The 27,563-nt window shown below is 35.9% G+C and overlaps 1 protein-coding gene across 17 annotated transcripts in view; it reads right to left on the bottom strand.

Annotated features, from left to right (window-relative positions):
• The window catches only part of SMG7 (SMG7 nonsense mediated mRNA decay factor), an 89,254-nt gene that overhangs the window by 20,868 nt on the left and 40,823 nt on the right, over positions 1–27,563 (bottom strand). For 16 of the 17 annotated variants that reach the window (XM_033196103.1, XM_033196104.1, XM_033196106.1 and 13 more), the window contains 11 exons: positions 27,193–27,224; positions 24,130–24,247; positions 22,296–22,428; positions 13,051–13,222; positions 11,790–11,861; positions 10,789–10,939; positions 10,294–10,429; positions 6,528–6,690; positions 6,030–6,186; positions 2,613–2,683; positions 1,300–1,360 (listed from right to left, as the gene is read on the bottom strand). In XM_033196103.1, coding sequence (XP_033051994.1) covers positions 1,300–1,360; positions 2,613–2,683; positions 6,030–6,186; positions 6,528–6,690; positions 10,294–10,429; positions 10,789–10,939; positions 11,790–11,861; positions 13,051–13,222; positions 22,296–22,428; positions 24,130–24,247; positions 27,193–27,224 — 1,266 coding nt within the window. Of the gene's footprint in view, positions 1–1,299; positions 1,361–2,612; positions 2,684–6,029; positions 6,187–6,527; positions 6,691–10,293; positions 10,430–10,788; positions 10,940–11,789; positions 11,862–13,050; positions 13,223–22,295; positions 22,491–24,129; positions 24,248–27,192; positions 27,225–27,563 lie in introns of all 17 variants that reach the window. The other variant, XM_033196120.1, reaches the window with a different exon arrangement.

Here is a 27,563-nt window from a genome sequence, read left to right as displayed (position 1 = left end):
CAAATGGAAACAAGGATTTTTCGATTTTTAGCTTGGTCATATAGATGGGTAATGCCACAGGCACAGACTGAAAATATAAAAAGAAGATTGCTTTTTGGCTGACCAAATCGGAAAATATAAGCTCAATTTTTGGTCATGTTAAAGTTTAAAATGCATAAGGGAGGTTAGATTGTTAGAATATGCATCCAAACTTCAAGAGAAGTCAGAGCTGAAAATTTGGGACATACCATTCAAGAGACATAGGGATGGATTTGATCAACAGGGTGAATGTAGAAAGTGGGAAGGAAAGGGCAAGAAAATAATCCTAGATAACAACAACATTCAGAGACATGTAGTTGAAAAGAAATAGTGAAAAAGACTGAGTGCTAAGGGTGGGAAAAATAGTTATCAGAGAGCTAAGGAAAAAGTTTTCATGAAGGAATGAAATCAATGGACTCAATGCTGAAGAAAATTCAATAGGATAAAGATTATAGTCACTGGATTTTGGTATCTAGAAGGCACTGATAAGTTTAAACCGCAGTAGGCTGAAAATGATTGGGAGCTGAAATGGCGTCAGTCAGGTTGGCCCACACTACTCTTTTTCTTCTTTTTTGAGACGGAGTCTCGCTCTGTCACCCAGGCTGGAATGCAGTGGCGTGATCTCAGCTCACTGCGACCTCTGCCTCCCAGGTTCAAGCGATTCTCCTGCCTCAGCCTCCTGGGTAGCTGGGACTATAGGTGCCAGCTACCATGCCCGGCTAATTTTTTTTTGTATTTTTAGTAGAGACGGGGTTTCGCCAGGTTAGCCAGAATGGTCTCCATCTCCTGACCTCATGATACACCTGCCTCCACCTCCCAAAGTGCACACTACTCTTTTTAAGAAGTTTGATGATGAAAGGATAAGACAACGTAGGAAAATAGGCGAATGTAAATTCATTTTATCTTTTTAAAAGAATCGGGCACACTTAAATGTTACTAGGCTAAAGGGAATTAGTTGTTAAAAAAAGAAAGGAAAGAAAGACAAGACACTGGAAATACAATGCAGAGAGGATAACAGATGGGGCAAGGTTCTTAGGGAGGTGAGAAGGGATGGGATCAAGGGCACAGGTGGAAAGGTTACATTTTAATTTTTATTACACAGGAATTGAAAGCGTGACATACACAAATCCAATTCACAACAAACTTTCACTATTAGTTGCTGTTACAAAAATAACACACAGCTGGGAAGATTAAAGGTTCCTCTACATCCAAGCCCAATTCCCTGTTAATTTTAATACTGCAATTACTGGCAATGATAAAGGTACTTCAGTTATCACCTACCTGAAAGAAGGTCTCAATGCCAAGAATCCTTGTAATTCAAACTCCTCTGGAAGTGGTGTCGCTAAAGGGTCAAAATCAAAATTTGCAAACATTTTAATTAAAATGTTGTTTGGTAGAATACTGTTCACTAAAATTTTTTAAAAAATTAACACGCAGAAAGAAATTATAATGCTTATAGTTCTCTGCTCTTCTTTATAGTAATCCTGATGAAAATAACTCACCTGTCAAAACTCTGCATGTTATCTTTGGGACAAAGACATTCCCCTAATACTCACTTAATACTCAATGCTGAGGAGAATGGCTTTTTAAAATATCAGCAGTCTTAAAAATTCATAGTTTTGGATCCAGCAATCCCAATGTTTAGATTACCTGTCTCTTTTTACTGAAAGTACTGAATAACACTGACATGATCTGAGAGCTTGCAAGAAATGCAGAATCTTGGGCACTAATTCAAAACTACTGAATCATAAACTGTACTTTAAAAAGATTCAGGTGATTTATGTGCAAATTAATGCCTGAAGAGCACGGATTTATTAGAAAAAAAAAAGTCAGAAAGAAGCCAAGCCAGAGGTTGTTCAGTGCAGCATTATTTACAATGGGGAAAATTGTAAAGCAACGGAAAGCACGTAAACGGATTATAGCACTTCCATAAGATGGAATATTATGAAGCCAGTAAAAGTCATGTTTTCGAAATGCTTAATGACACAATAAAATGCTAACAATATAATACTAAATTTCAAAATCAGGCACAAAACTTTATTTGATATGAATCATTTCCTGTGTGTGTGTGTGTGTGTGTGTGTGTGTGTGTGTATGTGTGTACATGTAAGAAAAAGGCCCAAAGGAGATACACTATCGTGACTAGTAAAAGGTATCTCTGTATGGGAGATTTGTGTTCTGTTTGTACTAAATTTTCTATGATGAGTAAGTATTACTTTGACAGAGCAATGTTCACATTAATTGCTTTCTTTTTTAATAGTAAGAATGAGGAGGAAGGAAAGACAGAAAGAATCTGAAGGTATTACACTCTCTGAACTCCTATTTGAATGATGCTATTAAGATGCCAGAAGAACTGGGAGAATATTATCTACTTCTACCCACTTACTGTAGAGTTCACAGTCACTTCTGAGATACTGAATGTAAAATCAATCATTCATCACCAAAAACCTCTTACTGTAGAGTTCACAGTCACTTTTGAGATACTGAATTTAAAATCAATCATTCATCATCAAAAACCTCTTTTTCTCTGGCCTTAAGCACACCATTGATGATGGAGAACCACATCAACAACACAAGGTTAGGGTAGCCCTTACCACTAGTACTTGAGAGGTCCTCTTCATGCGGATGGAAACTATTCAGAAGAGAAATCAACCAGGGCCAAATGCTGTAAATTAAAGAAACAGTTCAGACTTTATTTTTATGTAAGAGAAACCAGAACATTAATAAGCCATGAAAATGGTATCTACAGGTCCTGCACTTTATGTATTTTTCCCTTATTTCAGCATTTCAAAGGCTGTATAATTTTTAAAAATGTATTTTCAAAGATACACTAGATAGTGATAAAGATACAACAAAAGGGACAAATTTCCATGACAGAGACCTACTACTACTGTAGGTCATTTTCTATGCTCCTCATTCAACAAACAGTGAAAATAATTTGTCAGTTTTAAACATGGAAAACTGAAATAGGCTGAGAAAATGCTGAGCAAAGAAACAACATACTATGTTTTTATAGAGCTTTCACATACATTATGAGTTGCGGAATCCGCTGTTAGTTCTTTAATCTATGATAAGGTATGGTTATACCACACAAATCACGTTCCCTGTTCAAAGCAATAACACCTCTTTTTTCATGGTACAAAAAGTCCACATTTTAACAACAGCCTGAACTCTAAACTCTGTTTCCTAATACACAAATTTTGTGAAAGCTTACACATGAAATATTAGAACATATTCTTTCCACTATTCAGAAGTAAGTTCTATATATGTATTTGTTAATTGTGTCCTTGGTTCCTGAGTCAGGTATGTTAAAGTTTCCATTATGGATACAGATTTATAAACATCACTTTACATATAAACATTTGTATCAAAATCTCTGTTATCTTTCAAACATAAGAGCAATTTATAAATCTAATGTAATATATATGACAGGGCAAAACTTTTGAAGTGAGACAAATCCAAGTAGTTTGAATGTTCATTTGCTGGGGTGAGGAATAGATGTGATGGGTGGAAATAGCCATGTTGCTTAAAATTATTTGGTTAAAATAATTAGCTTAAAATAATTTGGTTTTGGCCTGGAAACAATTACTTTGATTTTCCTACAGTAGACTCATGTATCTAATCACATTCTCCTTAATATGAAGCTTACCTTTGAATATATATCAACCAATTTTTATTAAAAAAAAAAAAAAAGAAAGAAAAAGAAAAAGAAAAGCATGAGGTGAAGTGCCCAGGATAGAGAAACTGGATGTAAATAATCACACTATGGGAAATTGTAAGTTAACAACTATTTGGGACAGTTGTACACTCTGAAATATGGGAATATGCTACTTTAAAAATATCAACAAATATATACCATATATAAACAAATATTGAAGAATAATTGTCTGCTACAAACCTTTGGAGATATAACAGATTATAAGAGCTGGATAAAAGGTCAGTAATCTAAAAAAGAATATTATACTGGTACAATGTTTTCATGCAACATAAGCTCTCAAGAAAACACTGTAGAAAAAGCGCACGAGTGGATGACCTAATGATATACTGCTTTACCCTGGGAAAATCACTATTCCATGTATTCATTAGCTTAAGAGAGTATGTTCTCAAAAAAGTACAAGGGAAAGTAAATTCTAGAAATTGAGAAGGTTCAGATATAAGAAACTGAATATTATTTGAATATATATACAATTCTAAGTTCACAAAAGTCATTGTTTTTCCATTACTTAAAAGATATAAATGAACATTATAACTTTAATGTATTAGACATATAAGGAAACTCTTCAGTTTTAAAGAGATATCCCATGCTAGTCTTTAAAATGAGGACTAACATAAGTTAAGATAGAAGGAAACACCTGCAAGGGCATAATTCTAAAGATTTTGGTAAATCTCATAGGAGGAAGAGGAAACAGTAAATGACAGAAAAAAAATGGAGGGAAAAAGTGTTTGCCAATAAAGCTATTCCTTCTGGCTGAACATCTTTTGTCATGAAAAGAAATGGGAATATACGGAATGGGCCAAAAGGATCACTGTACAGGAACAACAACAAGAAAAAACAAAACACAATGAAAGTAACAATCCCTACTCATAAATATAAAAACTCTATAAGCAAATGGTAAAACATGCAGTTCTTCTTTCATAACATTACTGATATAATATGTTGAATTAAACATAAGTTTGAGTTCTAGAGTATACAAAAGTAGAAAAACTGTATAGCCTAGTTAAGAAATAAAAATTTTGTGCAAGGAAGCAGTGTTTGAAAATCTGTATTACTAAAACCTATGCTAACATTAAAGGAGATGTATATAGTAGGCTGTGCTATGTTCCTAAACTCTATTCATGATTATGTCAATGTATCATGGAAAGAGCTTATAGCTACATGAGAGAAAAGACAATTATGAAGCAGAGAGACCATAAGGTCCTTTTTTTTTTTTTTTTTTGAGACAGAATCTCACTTGGTAGTCCAGGCTGGAGTATAGTGGCATGATCTCAGCTTACTGCAACCTCCGCTTCCCGGGTTCAGGCAATTTTCCTGTCTCAGCCTTCCGAAGTGGTGGGATTACAGGCATACGCCACAATGCCCAGCTAATATCTTTTGTATAAAAATACAAAAAAAATCCTTTGTATAAAAATACTCTTTTACTAAAAAGTGAAAGAGATGGGGTTTCACCATGTTGGCCAGGCTGGTCTCAAACTCCTGACCTCAAGTGATCCGCCTGCCTCAGCCTCCCCAAGTGCTGGGATTACAGGCATGAGCCACAGTGCCCGGCCCACAGTGTCTTAAATGTGGCTTAAAAAAGGCATTTTCTGAGTTGTGACCTTAGTCAACATACATGCTGGGCCACAAAGCAAAACTTTCAAAGAGATTCTCCTTAAATATACCATCAAAATACGCAAGGGAGAAACTACCTATCTGGTGCCAAGCGACCTTGGAAGTATTTATTTCTATAATCAAAGGTACACTGAAAGTTTTCATTTGTCATTGTAAAATCAATGGTTCCTAAGAGCTGTCAGAATTTCTGTGAGTAGAGATGACAGAGAAATGTGAGAATCAAAATAACTTTCAATCTTTATGCTTCAAATAAACATTACTCAAATTGAGTGTTACTGTAAGGCAACATCAAACACCATGTATAGAAAAAAATGGAAGAAATAAAAATCTCTTCCCTTCAACTCAAACAAAAAATTGGGGAATACTGCAATAGGTAAGAAACAAACTGGTTTTACTTCAAGTTCACTTTGAAATGTGAAAAACGACTTTTCCCCAGGACAGCAACTGAGAACAAGGGAATGCACAGGGAGTCACAAATCCTTAAGACTAAGCCTCAAATGAAGAATTCAAATAAACAAATGAAAAGCATACAAAGAGGCCTTCAGTTCAATTTCCCGAGAGTCAGCAGAAAATACAGTCTTCCACTGTTCAAATGTTGTATTTTAGAAGGCAGTTTTTACATATTTATGGATATCAAACAAACAAAGCACACAAGTTAACATGAAATTCTAAAAATACTTACTACTGTCTTTCATCCACCACTGCCTCCTGAAAGACCCTGGGTCTGAGTCTTAGCCAGTCCATGGAGACCTTGACTGCTGGAAGAGGATAGGCATTGTAGGACTCCTCCTGAGACTCATTCTGTAGAGGACACTTGCACAGGATGCCAAGAAAAGACACTTGAAGAAAGAAATGTATTCAAAAAATATAAGAAATATGAAACTGTGCCAGTTCAAATTAAAATATTATGTGCCTTCTACTATATTCTGTTTAACACTTACAGCTTCTTTCTAAAAAGACACTTTCTTTCCCATATTACAAATGTTATACATACAACTTGATGAAGGAGTATCAGCAGATAAAAGGATAGAACTTGGGGTTGAAAGTTACTATGAACTCCTGATTCAGCGTAAGAAATACACTATGCTTTTTTATGTCACTGTGCTTTGCTACATTGATGAAATGCCTAAGATGATGCTTTTCAAAAAAGATGGCACACGTTAAGTAACTCAATACTCACTAAAGAGGGCCAGCAACTGTGTCCAACATAGCTGCTCATCTTGGCTATAACTGTGCTGCTCAGTTTCATTGCTAAAGTCACGAAGGTGATGAAGTTGAAACAGGTTAATGACAGTGACATGAACTAACTGCTGAGAGTTGAAAGCTTTTTGGAATAGCAGCCTCTGTAAAAGAAGACAGACGTACTGCATATATTATCAAGAACAGGAACCATCTTTGACACAAGAATTAAACTGGTAGTCTGCATTTAGAACCACCATGTGTAATACAATTACAGATGAGTAAATGGTTCTGCCCTCAATCCCAGTATTTTGATTGGGTCTAATTATTTCCCAAACTGACTTTTTGTCTTGAAATGAATTAATCTAGACACCACAGAGTTGTTTGTCAAACTTTTTTCCCCTAGGAAACTATGTATTTTTTAATATGACCTGAGAAAAGTCCTGAGTGTCCATCCATAAATTTATACATCTTAATCCTTTAGAAATTGTTTTATACAAGATGTACAACATATTAAAATATTAAATTGGGACCAATGACTAGAAAGCAACAGACTCAAAAAATAATTTTTTGAATTCCTAGTACATAAAGCATGACTTCCTAGATTTGTCATAAAATTTACTCTTTCAAAGGCTTGATACATTAAAACTTATTTTGTAAACAAGGCATAGCAAGTACATATTCTGGAACACAGGGTAAATGACATACTGAAACAACATTAGGATGTATTATAGGTACTTCTACAAATTATCAACTGGTATTTTCCCCTTACAGAAGTATATGCGTGATCATCAAATTTCATTTACCCTCTAATAACTCTGTTCACAGTGATCTGTTAGCCAGCATTATAAACAATCACCCAGATGCTCTCAGTTGGTGTCTCAATGGAATTACCCTTCCACTTTAATATCTGCAATTGTTTTACCTGCAGCTAAAAATACTTTTCTAACAGAAGTTCCTAGTTTCATCCTCTACTTTAGCCATAGCCAGTCTTCCTCTATCCCCAGGGAAAATTTTTGCAGAAAGCAGGGATTCATCATCACTAGCATTATGGTGGAAAACAGATAATCTTTACTTACAGTTCTACCAGCAGTGACAGGAGATCCTACCATGTCAGAAACTTACAGCTGTCTCTGCCCAGACTACTCTGAGATTTTTGTTTTTATTTACATAGTTAAAGAACCTGAAAGAGCCATAGTAAGCTCTATGATTCTAAGAGGGAAGTCTTTTACATTATCATTAGAGAATACAATTCCGTTCTATGTGAACTCTTTCTATCACAACTGTCAGTCTTCTTGCAATCTGCCATTTCATTGTATATGTCTAGAATGGTTAGCCCTTTTCCAAAGACATCAAGCATTAATCTCTCCTCAAAATTTCCTGAAATCTTGTCTCTTCTCTAGAACTTTCCCACAAACTTTCTTCTTCAATTTCTACAACTAGCCTTCTAAATGAACTGGCGTTTATTCAAATAATACCGGCATAGAATGAGAATATGTAGTTGTATTTCTCAAAAAGCAGTTTCTTACAAGCCTAATATGGTAATGTATTTCCTGTATCTATAAATCTACTGGCATTAATTTTAGAAGGCAATATCCTACTGAAGAGGGTCACAGCCCATTAAAGAATTTTCTAGTGTATGCACAGAAGTATTAATGAATATGAACACACCCTAGTACTAACAAATGATAATGTAAGTTCATGAAGGTCCAGACTTTGTCATGTTTTCCCCCATATCTCTAAAAGCCTAGAAAAGTGCATGATACATAGCAGGTACTCAATAAACACTTAGTGAATGAACAACCTATCCATTCAGAAATAAGGTTGAAGTTATTCAGTTGTAATTTTCTAAAATTTAGATTGTATTGTAGAGAGTCTTCCAAGGAATAAAATCAGATTAGAACTGATAAGATTTTTGCTACTCAAACTTTCAACTACAGTTGAGAAATATACTGAACTAAATACCATTAACAAACAGCCTAGATTTAACTTACAGAAAATGTATTACATCTCAATTCCTAGATCCCAGGCCTTAAATCCCTTAGTGGACCTCAACTTGGTCAACATTTCTGCTTAGTAGCTAAAGGTTGTTAGAAACACTGAAGCATACATGTTGATGACACTAATTATCTACATATGCTTTAGAAATACTTTGGAAATTTTACTCCACTATGTTAAAATTTCACTCCAGCAATGTTCTAGTTCAACACTGGGTAAGCTTTCAAACAGATCTGCCTCACACTATGTTTAACTTTAGAGTGCTGGAATGATACTTCAAAGTATATTTTAGCAACTGCCCACCCACACTCACCAGAACTTCACATACAGAAATATATATGCAAAGAGAGTGTTAGTGTTTGAGGCTGAACCAAATGCAAAACTTACTAGGTTTCTAGACTAGAATAACTTACTTAGTGAAGATCTCATTAAGGTAGGGACCACCCACCACCACCAATTTAGAGAGTATTTCACAGAACCAGAGCTGGAAGCAATCTCAAGAAGTTTTCTAGTCCAATCCCCTAATTTAGTTGGGCTGCACTTAAATAATCCAAGAAAGATGGCTGTCAATCTGACTCCTAAGCTCTCCAAAATGGGGAATCCACAACATTCCACAGTCAGCCCCCTATACATTTCAACTTAAAATTTAAGATTTTAGTTTTGACCTCAGGAAAGATACAGATATGTTCTTTTCAAATAATCCTTCACATGTCTGAATTCTTACTATGAAAACTATTTAGACTTGTTTGTTCTTTTCCAGGCTGAACAGCCTAGGACATGACAAAGTTAGCTGTTCTTTTCACACACCCAATCCTATAAATCATATGTCACAGGCTAAGTATATTTTAAAACAAAACAAACTATTGCTATTTATAATTATCTATTATAATATCTTGCACATAGAAAGTATTAACCAAAAAATGACTACCTGTAAAAACTACTTCGTATTGACTCTTTTTGGCTAAGTTACACCTTAACTGTCCGAGTTCTACAATCTCTTAAAATGTCTGACTCTTAGAGAACTTACAGAAATACTATGAAGCAGTTACACACAATTACCCAAGTATATAGATACCTAGAAATAACCAAGAAATATAAAATGTTCTTTGAAATTGTCATTTACTGTTTAATCCAGTGCCTAAAACAGTGACTGATGAATAGTCAAATATTTATTGAATGAACTGAAAAAAAGTTAATACTTTCGACTTTCTCCTTATTTTATGCATTATACATTTAAACTGCTAATATCTTAACATACTAATAAAAGATCATTTATACATACATAAATAGAACGAAGGTTAATGTTCTCTCTTCAAATTAGTAAACTATATCTCTGTTAAATGAAACTCTCATTCCTTTCATTCAAACTACCACAATCCTGATGAAGGCAAGCACAGTAAAAATAATGAACTTGGTTTGGAGAAGGCCAATATCTATAAAGTAGGTAACATAATCATATCTAAGAACACACAAACCATCAAAAGTAGGAGTAGTTTCAAAACTGAGGAGTTATTTACTTTTTTCCACTTTGATAATTTTTGTCAAACGGCAGCTACTCAAGTGAAAAACACTACTATATTTGTTTATACAGACTGTACCTCAGTTTAAATTGAAGGGATGATAAATGCAAAGATTCCACATACTTCAAATATAATTTTTACCAAGAGTTCACACAGTTAAGTAACTACAAAAACTGGGAGTCAGTTTCCTCCAAATCTTATGCTACCTGATTTAGACAAGACAAAAATTCTCTATTTCTGAAACCTAACCTTAAACTGTTCTTCCAATTTTTCTCGAAGAGGGCTCAACTTTTCCAAGCTCTTACTCAGGTACACATGACCGTGGAATTTAATAAAGGCCTTGATGAAGTCAGAAACACCCCACTTGGTTTTCACCTCATCTCGGCTGAAATGAAAGAAAAAAATTCCATGAATCTTAAGCAGGAAAATGGCTACAACTCCTTAAGGAGGCACTGGCTTGCTAAAACAAGCTATTACTTGTTACACAAAAGAGAATTCCGTATTTGACTGATTTTTCAACTGCAACACACTCAAGATGAGTCAGTATTAACAGCCTGTGTACTCTTTTACTGGGACTGAATCAGATATTGACTGGATGAAATTCAGTGACTATACACAAATTATGACAAATCTATGTTTAGAAATAAGAGAAGCATAGGCCGTTATTTTCTGTAAACCAAATTATGAAGAATTAAGGCTCCAGGTTACAAAGTCCTCTTGGAAAAAAAAAAAAATCAACCCTACCTTTCCAGTGCTTTAGAAAGTGCTTTTTGCAGATTAGTGGAGGCAGCTGGGAAAGGGAACTTCACAGCAATGCTTCTGCAGTAGTAGAAAATTGTGGTCAGATGGTCTCCTTTGGAAGAAGCTAAGATAGCCAACTGATTATAAGGCTGACCTACAGGAGAAAGTTAAGATTCTGGAGTAACCCCAAGCATGAAAGTCTTGCTATAAGAATACAAATGATCAGTGTTTAAATACTCAAATAAACAATGGGGAGTATTTTTATAAGGTAAATACGACTGCCTCATTGCAAACCAGCATAAGGTATAACAGCACACTTCAGTGATGGTACACACTATCATATACAGGTTAAACAGTCACTATTAGGGTAGAGAGCGGCTTCAGAAAGGACTAGATTGTAAATAATTTCAGCTTTGTAGGCCAAAGGGTCTCTATCACAACCACTCAACTCTGCCACTGTAGTGTGAAAGCAGCCATAGACAAATATGAAACAAGTAGTGCGGTCAGACCGCCATCTCTGCTTTAGACTCTTTCTAGAATCTAAAGGAATTTCAATGTCTTAGTTAGAATGATTTAAATCATTAAATATCTGCTGTAATTTATTTAACTCAAGAACTACTGCTAATGTCTAGTTTGGGGCCATTAAAAGATTACCTTTTAGTATTGTAATAGATTGTTTTTCTGTGGGGGGAAATGGTGGTATCTAGAGAAATAATTGTTCTATAAGCAATTAAGGAAGCCAGAGTTGTAGAAACAATATCAGATCACATTAAGAGAATCTATCTATATTGCTTTACTGACAATAAAAGTCACCTTACTTGTAAAAAAAAAAAAAATTCATTTTAGTTTACATGGAATGTACAGTTAAATGGAAAAATATGACAATAACAAAACTCAACATTTATTGCTTTCATAAAACTTCAAAGGTGAGCCCTGAGTAATCTGCCACATTGTTATACAGAACAAAGTGTCACTGTTAATCTCAGGTTGACAGGCCCACTCACCATTGGAAGGGACAAGCTGAGCTGCATGCCTATAGTAGGACTCTGCCTGGCTGGTCTGGTTTCTGTATCGAGCTAAGAAGAAGAAGAAGATTAGTTTTAAAAAACCCAAAAAACAAACAGTAGGGTAGTATTTCCAAAACAGCCATAGTTTTAAGTTCCAAAGATAATAAAGACATTAAAGTTAATTTAAAATTAAGACAGAAAATACTTTAAAACAAATTAACTATAGGATTATGTGTGAAGTGTCCATCAACCTTCCTTATTTGGGACATTCAGCATGTAACCAATTTTAAAGCTTACCTAGACCCCATTTTCAGGTCCTCCAGTGTCATGCATCACCAGCTCCCACTATGGACTATGCTGGTGACCTGGAGCTGGCCCACAAGAAGGGGTGAGTTATATGGCACTTAAAAACAAAACAAAACAAAATACACTATACAATATGATCTGAAAATTACGTATTTTTCAATATTATATAAAGTGATTTTGAAAAATGCCTCACTCCTATCGCAATATTAAGTATGTGTGTGCAAAGAATGTATTTAAAGCAAAACAAACACAGTATCAATGAATTTCCCTGCCAAATTCATTGCTTACTCTGATGTGACCTCCTCATGGAACCACTGATTTATAATATTAAGAAATCTAAAATTTCAAACTTAAAAGCCGTAATGTTCTCCATTCTTTGTTATTTGAGGACAAGCAAAACATAATCCTATAGTTAATTTGTTTTACAACCTTTCTAGATCACCTTAAAGGAATGAACAAGAATAAAGTTACATAATATTCTCAGATAAAATACATACAATAGAAATACAAATTAAACTTTAGAAAGGAAGCAAAATTAAAAATCAACTTTTAGTCCACTGGTAAGAAAGAAAGAAGGCAATTTCGCTTCAGAAGGAGTAATTTATAAAACTCATTTATTCCAAAAGAGTACATTTAATTTAGAAAGTATTATGGCACCACTTCTAAAAATTAAGCTTTGATTACATTTTTGCTGTTTATTATTTGCCTACATAAATTACATAGTCAGAATAAAATTTAAATCTTAATATGAAAGTTACTTTCTTCAAGATGCTCTGCCAATCACAACAATATTGAGAAATTTTAAGTTCCTTAGAATACATTTTATAGTTTCTTCTTATGACAATCTAAATTGTGTGTGTATGCTCAGTTTAAAGGAAAAAGAGTTTCTTTCTATGACTATTCCAAAGAAAAGGACAAATGTATTATCAATTCCTTCACAGCAAAGGCTCACCAATGTCTCCAAGGTGGACGAGGCAGTGCTGGCAGATATAGGAACAGGAGCTAGACTGTGGCTTCACTATGGCGCTGGTATGCGTCTGTTTATTGCTGATAATTCCCAATTGGGAAGACTTCACACGGCATGGTAAATCTACATTAAATACTGTACACAGTTCTTGTAATAACTGAAAGAAAAACAAACAAAATTTAGTAATAAGTCACAAGTGCTCTAAAAGCAAAGTTTATAAACTGTAAGATGTGTACCCAGTATCACATACTGCTGAAATTTGAAAAAAAAACTGCATGAAAATTATATGGTAATCATTCAGGCCTGGCACGGTGGCTCACGCCTGTAATCCCAGCACTTTGGGAGGTCAAGGCAGGTGGATCACTTGAGGTCAGGAGTTTGAGACCAACCTGGCCAATATGGTGAAACCCTGTCTGTACTAAAAATACAAAAAAAAAAAATCAGCCGGGCATGGTGGTGAGCAGCTGTAGTCTCAGCTACAGGGGAGGCTGAGGCACAAGAATAGCTTGAACCCAGGAGGTGGAAGTTGCAGTGAGCCGAGACTATGCCACCACAATCCAGCCTCGGCAATGCAGGGAGACTCTGTCTAAAAAAAAAAAAAGAAAAAAATTATACGGTAAACTTTCATAGGATAACTAGTATCATTCATTATAAATCATACCTTTTGAATTCTCAAGTATTACAGCAATCTAGGATGTGCGTAGAGCAGCATCTTAAAAAAAGATTATTTAACTGGATAGGATTTTCAGACACATTCAGCAAGCAAGGAAAACTACTACTCTCAGAAACACAAAAATTATTAAATATTGGGTTACAAATATTACTTAAATGCAAGCCAAGGTATTTGTCAGACTTTAGGTATTTCTTCCAATTCATTTTCTTAAGCTATATGCCAATTCACATGTCTTTGCATATACAACAAATCTGATGGTAGTATAGATCTTTACTGTATTATCCATTCCTACCTACTCTCTTCTCTGTTCTTAAAGTATGAGGGGCTCTTCTTCCTAGTCAGAGCTAACTCTTCTGCCTGTGTGTGCCTATCACTACATTCTTTTCTGGCTCCTGTCGATCTCCAATCTCTCTATTCTTTCATCTACTTTCAACTTCTCATGCTTCTTTCCTATGGCCTACACACACTAAATGTCTCCCACAGAAAAAAACAAGAACAAAAAACAAAACAGAGCGAAAACACTCTCCTCTTAACTTTATAGCAACCTTCTAATGTCTCTTCCTCTTCTCAACCAAATGCCTTTAAAGGAGTCCACACTTTTCATGTCTGCTGTCTCAATTTCTATTTACTCCTTCATCTATTATGATCTGGCTTCCACACAACCCCTCTCCCTCCTCTCACCCAAGCATCCATTACCACTCTACTGAAACTACTATCAGACAATTGGTTACCTAATAGCCAAATACAATGGATATTTTTCAGACATCATCTTATCGGACCTCTTTGCTGCACTTAAAACATCTGATCTTATGGTGGATTACTGAGCTGTTCTAGCTCTCTGTATCTTTCCAACCACTCCTTTTCAGTTTCCTTCATTGAAAGGCTTTTCTCCTCTCACTTTGCTTGCCAAGGGTTTATTTCTTGGCCTGCACACAGTTCTTCACACTGTGAAGAATATTTACTTCACAGTTATTCAAATATTTGCTTACAAATATAGTCATTCAAATATTATTATATTTATCCAAGTATGTGCTAGTGTATCAGACACCCCCCCCCCGGTAAACAAGAAAGATACAAAGATAAATAAGAAAATATGTTTCCTTAAAGAGCTTGTAGCTAAATGGGCAAGTCAGGTACAAAAAGAGAAGAGGGGAGAGCAAGGGAGAGGGGAAAGGAGAGAAGGAGAGACAACATGATACACAACATAATGAACATAATATTCCACATTTATAACATATTTCCCTAGGTTATCTGATAAATTTGTCTCACTTTATCCTTGCGATAAACTAGTAGCAACATAGTACACATAGGTATAAAGCTCAATTTTTTTTCAGATGAGGATGTGAAAGCAGAAATAATCAAGCAACTGGACAAAGGTTACAGAATCAGAAACATTTTGATTCTATCACCACTCTTTCTAGCGTGTGCAGAATTCAAAACACAAAATAAGACACCCTAAGGGCTCAACTCAGAATGATTTGAAGCATGCCACCTTTTTACTAAGATAAAAATCACCTCCATAACTAATCATAAATTTTGTGCACCCTTTCTCACTGGGCATGGAAATTTACTCCATACTTCCACATTTGTAACGGGCAAGACATTCACTAACATAAAATTGGGTAAACAAGGCCAGGCATAGTAGCTCATGCCTGTAATCCGAGCACTTTGGGAGGCCAAGGCAGAAGAATCACTTGAGGTCAGAAGTTCAAGACCAGCCTGGGCAGCAAAGCAAGAATCTGTCTCTACAAAATAAATAAATGAATGAATATAAAAATGAAAATAAAGTGAAATAAAAAATGAGTCAGGTGTGGTGGCATGCAGTGCTATAGTCCCAGTACTTTGGAAGGCTGAGGTGGGAGGATCACTTAAACCCAGAAGTTCCAGACCGCAGTGAGCTATGATATACACCATACTCCAGCCTGGGTGACAGAGAGAGACCCCGTCTTAAAAAATAAATATAATAAAATGAATAAATAAAAAAATAGGGTAAATAAGTTAATGTCCTGAATGGGATGGGTTAAGAAATAGAAAAAGCACAAGGTACAGGGTAGGAACTATATATCTCTCTCTCTATATATACACACACACACACACACACACACATATATTGTGAAAAAAAAAAACAAAAGTGGATAACTAAGAAACATGAGAGGGTTAAAGAACTGACTTCAATAGATAATCAGAAAACAGACTGGAAAACTAGGCAAGGCTGCACATCTAGCAAAAACAAAAAAGATCACAAAAAATAAACAAAATTATAGTTGGAACATCATGTAGAATCTCTTGCAATAAAATTTCTGCCTGAGCCCAAGAGTTTACGCGGTGATATCAGACAGAAAAGCTCCTACTGGCTCAAAGATTCTGGGAAAGAGAGCTCTAGTTGGTTTAGAGGCAGTAACACGATGGAACTAAAGAAGAGAAAAAGATGTTTCATAAGTTGAACAAAACAATGTCCTACCTTCATATATAGGTTGACCCTGATGTACATTACTTTGTAGTAGTTTCCTCAGTCTGATAACAACTTAGTTACTTCATTGTACAGAAGTATTGACTGGGAGATATTCCTAAGGCTGTAGCTGAAGAATTAATGCCTCTAGTTCTTCCCAAATCATAATCATGGAACTATAAAACTGGAAAATGAACTTACAAGCATTTGTCAATTCTCTTTTTTGCAATCAGGAAGCTAAGCGCCACAGAGGTAGTGACTTGTCCAAATAGTCACAATTAGCCCTAGAGCAGTACTAGAACAGCTTCTGGGTTCCTATTTATCAAGAAATTTTTACACTATTCCGTGTCTCCTCAGCTCTTTATTCCATGCCAAGAATGAAAGATTTATTATGAAGGTATAGAATATTACCTTTTAAACTAATACGGAAACTCAGTGATTATACTTTCTTTTTGGTTTCTATTTTCTTAGAATAAAGGCTACCATTCTGTTCTTTGATGTTTAAAAACAACCTACAGGCCGGGCGCGGTGGCTCAAGCCTGTAATCCCAGCACTTTGGGAGGCCGAGACAGGCGGATCACGAAGTCAGGAGATCGTAGACCATCCTGGCTAACCCGGTGAAACCCCGTCTCTACTAAAAAAATACAAAAAAAAAAAACTAGCCAGGCGAGGTGGCGGGTGCCTGTAGTCCCAGCTACTCGGGAGGCTGAGGCAGGAGAATGGCATAAACCCGGGAGGCAGAGCTTGCAGTGAGCTGAGATCCGGCCACTGCACTCCAGCCTGGGCAACAGAGCAAGACTCCATCTCAAAAAAATAAAAAATAAAAAAAAATAAAAACAACCTACAGCAGAATGGTATGTCTTTACTTTGACCAGGAATTTGGTTCTGCTTTAAGCCCTATGCTTTAAACTGGTTAACAATATGGTAGCTAAGAAGTTAAAACTAAACCAGCCTGGGTAACATAGAGACTCCATTCTACGAAAATAAAATACAAGTAGCTGGTATGCGCCTGCAGTCCTAGGTATTTGGGAGGCTGAGGTGGGAGAGGATCACTTGAGCCAAGAAGTCTGAGGCTTCTGTGAGCTATGATCAAGCACTGCACTCAGCCAAAACAGTAGAGTGAGCGTGTCTCTTAAAAAAAAAAAAAAAAAAAAAAAACCTAAAACCTATCTTCACAGAAAATGTTACTGCGTGTAACCAAGTACTAGTCTCTTCTCAATCCACTCCAATCAGATTTCTATCCCCAACACTTTGCTGAAGTTACATTTCATCAATACAAAGACACCATAAATTGTAAGATGAACCATTATCTTATATAATATTGAGAAAAAAACCACAAGTTACATGGTCACTTGTCATCTGTTATAAAGTTATCTCTATTTCATATATGTTAAAATATGAAAAAAATGTTTTAGAAATGAAGAAATACGGTATTCATTAAGTTCACCAATGACTTCCATGTTGTCAAATCTAATTGGTCACTTTAAATCTTTAATTCTCAGCAGCACTCAACAAGGCTGATGACCCCCTTCCTTATTCAGATGTTTTTCTCTTGGCTTCCAACGCACCTTCTCTCTCTCATTTTCTCGATTGCAATGGTGGCTCCTCCTGTGCTAAATCTGTTACCACCTAAGTCAGTGTTCTTTACTAAAATCAAAAAATTTTTATGATTTTATGATGTTTCCACTGGGCTCCAACCTTGTTTATTCAATTGCTTATTTTACATCTCTACTTAGATGTCAAACAGGCATCTACTTTAACAGGGAAAAAGCTACTTTCCCCCTAGTGTTTTCCATCTCAGTAAATGGTACAACCATTCAACTAGCTGCTCACACTGATAACTGTATCTGCTTCGACTCCTCCTTTACTCTGATTCCAGAAATTCAATCCAGTCGATCTAATCCAAGTATGGCCAATAGGAGTTAACAGAGTTAATTTCCATAGCTAGCTTCCACATCTGACCCCGTTATCCAGGGTTATCATTTAAAATTGCAAATCTGATCATGTTCTTCCTTTGCTTACTCGCCAATGACTTGCAACTCCTTTTTTTTTTTTTTTTAAGACAGGGTCTCACTCTGTTGCCCAGGCTGGAGTGAAGTGGCACAAACATGGCTCACTGCAACCTCAGCCTCCCGGGCTCAAGTCATCCTCCTGCCTCAGCTTCCTGGAGTGGCTGGTACTACAGGTGTGCGCCACCATGCCTGGTTGATTTTTAGATTCTTTGTAGAATGGGTTCTCACCATGTTACCCAGGCTGGTCTCAAGTGATCGTCCCACCTCAGCTTCCCAAAGTGTCAGGATTACAGGAATGAGCCACCATGTCCAGTCTACAACTACACTTAAAATTAAAACTCAAAACTCATCTTAGCTTATGAGGCCATACAACAATCTGGAATTTGTCTACTTTCTCAATCTGGTGCTAAATATGCACTACATGTAATCAAGATTGATTAGTGGAATATTATTAACACCATTATCTGTTTCAATTATTGATTAAAGACAATATAAAAATGCAAATGAGGCCAGGTGCAGTGGCTCACGCCTGTAATCCCAACACTTAGGAAGGCAAAGGTGGGTGGATCACCTGAGGTCAGAAGTTTGAGACCAGCCTGGCCAACATGGCAAAAGCCCCTCTCTACTAAAAACACAAAAATTAGCTGGATGTGATGGTGCACACCTGTAATTCCAGCTACTAGGGAGGCTGAGGCAGAAGAATCGCTTGAAATCAGGAGGCGGAGGTTGCAGTGAGCGCCACTGCACTCCAGTGGCAAAGACCACGCCACTGCACTCCAGCCTCCAGCCTGGGCAACAGAACAAGACTCTTGTCTCAAAAAAAAAAAAAAAAAAAAACAAGTGAAGAGTCCTATTAATGTTGTTAACTGATATCATAATGTGAAAATAAAGAAGTTTATTGATGCTTATTCTACAATTATAATTGCTCAACCACTGCCTGTGGAATGGAGTCAGGAAGAATCAATGCTTATTATAAAAATTTTTAAAAATTAATTTCAAGGAGTTACCTTTAAAAAACAATTTTTGAGACATTTAAATGATTTTATTATTCCCCTGCTTATAAAATGTTTTTACAAATACCATACACCCTCAATAAAAATGGTGATTCTTTCTTTACTTCCTTACAGATCTGTTTTGACTTACCAATGTCTAGTTAAACCCTTGGGAATATATCACATGTATGTCATGTAATGAAAAAAGATTAGGAATCATTTTTCAAGATGACAAACCAATCTGTATAATGGCTATTATAAAAATGTACTGCAGAAGGTGGATGCCTTCCCCCTCCCCCCCACCAGAGCCAGCTGCACCACCTCCTTCCTACTCCCCCTACTTTAGTCATGTTCCCAGTTCTAGCTTCTATTCATGGGGGAAGGAAATGAGATTTGAATCAGAAACAAAACTAAGGTTTTAAAACTGAATTATGCTTCAAAAATGGAAAGCAACCAGCATGTTACAGAATCTGTCCAAGAAATGATGGGAATCTGGGAATCCAACAGAGGACAGTTGAAAGCAGTGACTTAAAAAACTGTTACCATTTTCGTTAATATCCCACTGAACTGAGACTACTCAATTAACATGTAGAATCAAATTATATATATATAATTTTATATGATTTTCACTTAATAATAACAAAACAATCTTTTCATCTTATAAAATCTTGATAAATACCAATCTATAATCGTTTCATGTTTCTATTCTACAGTTATGCCATAATTTAACTATTACTCTCTTGTAGAACATTGGTGTTGTTTCCAAATGTTAAGATTTGAATTATAATACCTGTTTCCTTAATTGTGATTATTTCCCTCATTATTAAATATGCACTATCTATGGACAAAGGAAAAGGTATTGCAAAAAAAAAAAAAAAAAAAACAATCCTGGTAACTTCTGTACTTCAAACAACTCTAAATAAAATGAAAGGACAACAAAAGAAACTAGTGAAAAATGTTATAAATGATGACCTTTTGGGAAAACAACAAAATGGTGTCAACAGTATTTAAATTTTCACTTTAAACTTTCTAATGATTTCAATTTGAACATCTGGTCTTCAGGAAATCATACAATATTAGAGAAAATGCTTTATACACAAAAATGCTCATCAAACTGTTAACAAGGAAAAGCTTACATTATGTTTATGAAACAGATACAAAAATGGATATATAGTATGGTCTTAAATATGTAAAAAAGAACAAAAATACAAGAAGAGTATATATTAAACTGGTAATTTATCCAGAAAGGGAGGATTAATGAACTTTTTGGGACTTTGTGTAATTCACAAATTTCTTGAAATTGGTATGCATTATTTTTACAATCATAAAAGAAAACAAACATACCTATTGATGTATCCATCTTTTCATTTAGTCTACATATTTCTTTGAAGGTAAAGACTCTAATGTTCCCCCATATCCTCAGCATCTAGTATTGTGCCTTACAAAGAGTAGCCTTTTGACAGCTACTTGTAAAATGAATTTATCTTTAACATCTGCTTTAAGGACCAGTGCCTCTCTCCAGAAGCATCCCGATCTCTCCAAAAGTATCAACTTTTTGGTTGCTGCTAAAAGTTGGCATAAATTCAAAAATAAATTTTGAGACTAAGAACCATACTTGAGTTCTTTCAAAAAAAAAGAACTGTGATGAATGTTTTAGTCTAAGTAAAACAGAAATAATCTCAGAAATGACAGTTATTTGAATTGTTCCAACACAGGGATTCTTTTCTTTTGAGATAGGTCTTGCTCTGTTGCTCTGGCTGGAGTACAGTGGCACAATCACAGTTCACTGCAGCCTCAAACTCCTGGGCTCAAGTGATCCTCCTGCCTCAGCCTCTGGAGTAGCTGGGATTACAGGCAGGCACCACCACAACCTGCTTAAACTCCTGGGCTCAAGTGATCCTCCCACTTCGGCTTCCCAAAGTGTTGTGATTACAGGCCTGAGCCACTACACCCAACAGAGATTCTTTTTTCTTCATTCAAAGAGATGATAAAATCAAAATGAAGCCAAAATGTAGGCAGCAATGGTCAAGAAGTACTATAGTGAGAACTGGCCAAACATTTCTTTCAGAGCAAGATTCTCGAAACCCTGTCTTAACATTCGTTATAAAGATACTAATTTATATACAAAAATTTTGTTAATTACAAATGCTATTACAAATGGATGAAACGGTAATTTTCTAACAGATGTTGCTTAAAGAAAATTCCATGGTCAAAAATAAGATTTATTCTTTTACCTTGCCTGATTTAGAAGTTCTATCAGGACGTGACTAAGGAAAAAAAAAATCTCTGGGGACAATGAATAACAGCTTATTATTCAAACAGAGGAAACGCTACTCTACTTCTTAGTTTACTTCTTAGTTGAATAACATCTCCAAATCCAGATAAATTCCATTGTATAAATAACACTATTCGAAAACTCATTTGATATTACAAATTTTGACTATTTCTTATCTGACACGACATAGCTATTATTTTAATGACTATAGCTATATCCACAAATTCACATTTCCTCTAATACCACTTGTAACTGAGTACTTCCACTGTTTCACTAAGGCTTTGTGCTCAATTATATCCCTTTTCTATTCATACAGTTAAACTTCCAATCTTTAAGCTAAACATCAACCTTTTTAAAAGGACAGCTTTTTTTTTTTTTTAAAGGTCTTATGGACATTTGCATTAAGATTATAGGCTGGGCACAATGACTCAGGTATGTAATCCCAGCACTTTGGTAGGCAGATTACTTGAGCCCAGGAATCAAGACTAGCACAGGCAACATAGTGAGACTCCATCGCTACAAAAAATACAAAAATTAGTCAGGTGTGTTGGCGTGCACCTTCATCCCAGCTACTGGGGAAGGGTGAGGTGAGAGGATCACTTAAGCCAGGGAGGTTGAGGCTGCAGGAAGCCATGATGGCACCACTGCACTCCAGCCTGGGGTGACAAAGTGAGATTCTGTCTCCAAAAAAGAAAAGCTTATAGGTGGATCAATCCCTGGATGGCCCACATAGTGGTTACAAGAATTGTTTACATGCATTAAGACGTGTACAAAGAGCAGAATATATGCCACTAATAGTAAGAAAACTGGTATACAATGCAGAACTCACCTGGGTATAGAAGCCACTAGCTGCCTCTAGGAACAGAGAAAGGTTTGCCTGAACTTCACTTCGATTCGGATTTGCTCGATTCTTTGCCTGGCCTTGTAGTGTTGTGATCTGATTCTTAAAGGCGTGATTCCAGCTGAAAACAAAATGTAATTCTATTTGGTATAGCAGTGACTCACTGGGCAGACACTGGTCCCCCTGAGAACAAGAAAGAACTGTCTGTTATAATTATACCACACTAGACAGTAAACCTGCATTAAAGTTATTCGTTTATTTAAATAACTTTATGCTTCCCTTTGAACAGGACTAGACATGCAGTAGAACCCAACTGACCTTAGTAAACACTTACCAAATGTTCGAATAATCAGATTGTGGCTTCAGCTATTAATCTTTTAGAACTACTAGAGTTTATTTAGGAATCCCGGTAGAAAATCAGAACAATGGTGGCAAGATCAAAGTAAAAATAAGGTATTAACAAATTTCTACATATAGTGCCAAATGTGATGGACCATACCCTAACAAGTGACATGTATATGGGGGCGGGGTGGGGGGCTGTAAATAGTAAGCCATACCTCTTACTTCCCCAAAAGTTATTTCCCAGAACGTTCAATTTCACTGCTATTTAACAGTTTTGCTTATTTCTCTTGTGATTAACATTAAGAGGTTGAAATACAAGCCACATTTCAAATTTGGTTATTTAAAATAAGAAACAATATAATGCTGAAATATGGCATACCAAAATCCTGTTATAAAATGCTTTTCATTAATCTAGTTATATATGGCATCAGTTTAAGTCCAGTTATGATGAATACAGTCACTCTCTAACCTGGAAACCATAGTGGGGAATAAAAAACTAGAACAAAGGGAAGACATTACTGGCCTGATTAAAGGAAACAAACACAGATAGGAGGTTTACAACCTATCTGGAAAGTACCCAATTCTCTATCAACATCAGTTTCTGAGCTTCTAGAGCACTAGGTTTTTTAATGATTTGGGAGGACAATCACTTCCCTCAGCATTTCTGATGACATCTTATCCTTGACAACATCACAGGATAAGGATTTTGATGGTCATGATTTAGCTGTATTACTAGACTTCCTAAAAATATAAAGTATCTAAGACAGATGTAAATGATAGAAAAAACTAATCTTCACCAAAATTTAGGGTAATGGACATTAGTAGACAAAGTACTCTTAACTGATTTTCAAATTTCTATCAGGTTAATGTCCCTGTTCCCATTTATAAGGCAAAGCCTTCCACAAAAGACAGTTACTCACTTGGGAATCTGGTTATCTGCCAATTTGCCCCTCATAGAAAGAGCAAGTGGAAAAGTCTAAACATACAAAATCTTTCATTTTACTGGGGGCAGCAGGGGGTGGGAAATACTACCAATTTATTTAATTAAAAGGAGGAACTTTTCTTACAATGCAAATACATTTTCCTGACAGAGAAATTACAGAATCATGTTTACCAAAGAAAGATTTTTCTAAAGCCTACTCTTGAATTTTTTTTTTAAATCAGGGCTTAGTTATAAGACTGACCACAGACAATCCAAACACTCTCAGTATTTGAAATAGATAGATTTGCTTTTTTGGACAGGCCCTAAAAGAGCTGCCCTAATGACCTTAATAGGATTCAACTCTAAACATTTCTCTTCTTACCTCCAAAGACTGTATTTGAAATAATATCAATGGCCAAATATCAAAAATACTAGAATTTCTTTCCATTGAAAAAGCTTATTCTGCAACAGATGGAAAAATAACCAACCAAACTGTTTTAAAGTCTTGGTGAAATTCTTGATCTTACAGAGATTTCCCAAATGATAGGTAATACTTACAGATCCTGTTCTACTTTCTTGTCTAAAGCGTATTCCAAATCAGTAACTAGCATTTTCTGGTACAGGTCCTGCAGAGCCTGCCTGGATGTCCAGACTTCAGCTGGACCCAGCTTAGAATCTGAGTAACAAAAACAAAAACATAAGAGTAGATAGATAAACCCCAACAGTAAAACCATTATACCACACCAGTGACTCCTTCCTGCTCCAACCCCAAGGCAAAATCTGCTCTAAATATATTCCATAGAATGCTGCAGAAGTTTTATACTATTATATTTCAAATGACTTTCACCTTTTGACTAATGACTAAGTCTGGTTTACAATGCTTCTGTTTTTGGTTTTGAAATAACATCATGAAAAGGGCTTAAAAAAAAAAAAAAGGTTTGCCCTTTGCTTTTTGGTTTGTATTTCTGCCTTTTCACCTAACAAGAAACTATATGCCTCACAGTAAGCCACCTCATTTGAAGTAACGGACTGCCACATTGGTCTGTTTACTCTCATACTGTATCTCTTTGTCTAAAGCAACTGTCTCTTTTTTTTTTTGAGAACTCCCACAAATGTCATTACAGAATTCTCATATCAGCTGACTATCAGCAGTTGCTTTGGTATTCTGCTGTTACTCCTCTCTCAATATACTGACCGCATAAGCCATGACAGTATTATTTTAATGAGTGGTAGACTGTTTTCCAAGATACTTTTGTGAGCAATCCACATTAGTCATTTAACATAAATGAAGACTTAGAAGACTGGGATTAAACTGCTAAACAGGTCAGATGAGAGACTGGGTGTAGAATGTAATCAGAAAGTCAGTCTATGACTACACATAATACAAAATTGGGGCCCTGCTGTCTGCCAGAGTCATGCAAGGCACCTTAACCTTTGCGATCACTGGGATTATGATTTCAACAACTGACAGTAAGCTCCCTCAGTAGGTGAACTGAATAATGGACTTTTAAATTATGTATTTCCCATAACTAGCTGGGCTATTTGGTTTTGCTGCTACACAATGGCATAATCATCACTCTTCTTTAGGTTTGCTATTAGTATCTATAGCCACCACAATCCTATTTTGCAAAGAGAATCTCCTGGATTTGAGTTAATGCTCCTAAGAGTTTACAGGCTACTAAGAATAGAGTTTAGTATCAGCTCCTCATCCCTAGTTAAACTGTTAATCACTAAATAATAGATTTAGTCAATCCTGCTTTAATTCACTTATGGCAAGAAAAAGAAGTGTAAAAGATTACTAATTCTCATCTATCAAGACCATCATTCAAATGAGTAGACTTGGTATCTTAAAGTTTCTGGGCAGCCAAAGGTCCCCTACAAAGGTCAAACCCTAAGACTATTTACTAAGGTTGTTCAATATCTAAGAAAAGGTAAATGGTACAGATAGCTTGTTATTGCTCCATGTTCTGTTTTCATCACACAACAGATTATGTTTTCAATGCCAACTCAAGAGCATAATACAGTAACTCAGAACAAACACTGATATATACAATATAGATGATGATAAATCTGTTAATAATGGAAAGAACTGAGTAGTAGCTATTACTGAGTAAATATATAAGCTATCCACCCCCCAACACACTTATCCTTGAACAAGATGACATGAGATTATCCATGAACTCTTAGGACATTAGCCTAAATGACTCTAGAGTTGACAAAAAGACATTTCAATAGTCCTTTTCCTCTTTGTAAATCTTGGCAGGTATGCTGTTTAATTCTTTTTTTGTGAATTTCATTGCAGAACTAAATTACTCAAAAATTAGAGTAAGATTCACTAGTACATATTCCTCTTATTACATTTTAGGATGGCATATGCTGTTATGGAGGGCATACTGATAAGTATATGGTGATTACAACATATTTCCTAATTTTGTATAAATTATTTACTCTTTTTTTTTTTTTTGAGACGGAGTCTTTCTGTCACCCAGGCTGGAGTGCAGGGGTGTGATCTCTGCTCACTGCAACCTCCACCTCCCAGGTTCAAGTGATTCTCCTGCCTCAGTCTCCAGAGTAGCTGGGATTGCAGGTGCATGCCACCACGCCCAGCTAATTTTTGTATTTTTGATAGAGACGGGGTTTCACTATGTTGGCCAGACTGTTCTCGAACTCTTGGCCTCAGGTGATCCACTCGCCTGGGCTTCCAAAAGTGCTGGGATTACAGGCATGAGCCACCACACCGTGCCTCATTTACTCCTTTCAATGGCTAAGTCTGGCAGTTATTCTTCCAAAAGACCTCAGTCATTATTTAAAACAACAAAGATGGCCAGGCGCAGTGGCTCACACCTGTAATCCCAGCACTATGGGAGGCTGAGGCAGGAGGATCATGAAGTCAGGAGTTCGAGATCAGCCTGACCAACATGGTGAAACCTCGTCTCTACCAAAAATACAAAAAGTAGCCAAATGTAGTGGCATGTACCTGTAATCCTAGCTACTCAGGAGGCTGAGGGAGGAGAATTGCTTGAACCAGGGAGGCGGAGGTTACAGTGAGCTGAGATTGCGCCACTGCATTCCAGCCTGGGTGACAGAGCAAGACTCCATCTCACACACAAAAAAAAGTAACAAAGATATGGGAGAAAAGAAAGCCAGCAAGGTAGCTCACTCAATTTCAAGGATTTTCAGAAGAATTTTTCTATAAATATTTTTTCTGAAGATTTACCTACTAAAGTTTGGTTAATTATCAAGAGGAAAAAAAAATATTTTCCCAGAAAGATATGAGCCTAACACTGTAAGATATTTTGGTTTATATGGGGTATGTTATTTTTTCTGTATGTCTTAAATTGTTAATAAAAAGTTTCATAAAAATTAAGTGATTATATAAATTAAATTAGGTAACATTCAATTCAGTATACCATATATTAATATTATATGCCATTCCCAACAATTACTTAAGCAAGAATTCAAACTATATAAACAATAAATATTTAAAGCAGAGAGTAAATGATCATCCCTTTTGGCAACTAAGATGGGATTTAGTGCTGTGCGTAATGTAAGAAAGAGGCTATCCTTCCATTAATTTAATGTATAAAATATGTGGTAAAAAAGAAATAAGCCAGCCAATACCTGTCATGTCAGCCTTCAGGACTTCTGCCTGCCTAGATAGGGAAAAAAAGAAAAAGAAAAAGAGTATCAGTTAGAAACAAACGAGGCCTAACATATAAATAACACTAAAAGTTAGGTGAAATAATACACTACAATAAGGATATACAGCAGCTATATTTATGGCACTGCAAATAGCATCCTTACTTTAACATCAGGGTAGCACAAGGTCTTGGCAAATTAATGCCAACACTTAAAAAGTTTAAGGACCCTTAGGGACCTCTTCTGCTAAGTAGAGTCCACCTTCTTGCTCTTTTCCTCCAAATGTGATTTACTTAAGATAATAATAAATGACATTCACTAAATTTTTAAAAATTCTCTCCATGCTGCCAAAA

Source organism: Trachypithecus francoisi, unplaced genomic scaffold (genome assembly GCF_009764315.1).
Source record: "Trachypithecus francoisi isolate TF-2019V2 unplaced genomic scaffold, Tfra_2.0 Lachesis_group5, whole genome shotgun sequence".
NCBI lineage: Eukaryota > Metazoa > Chordata > Mammalia > Primates > Cercopithecidae > Trachypithecus > Trachypithecus francoisi.
This window is presented reverse-complemented; position numbering and strand designations above follow the sequence as displayed.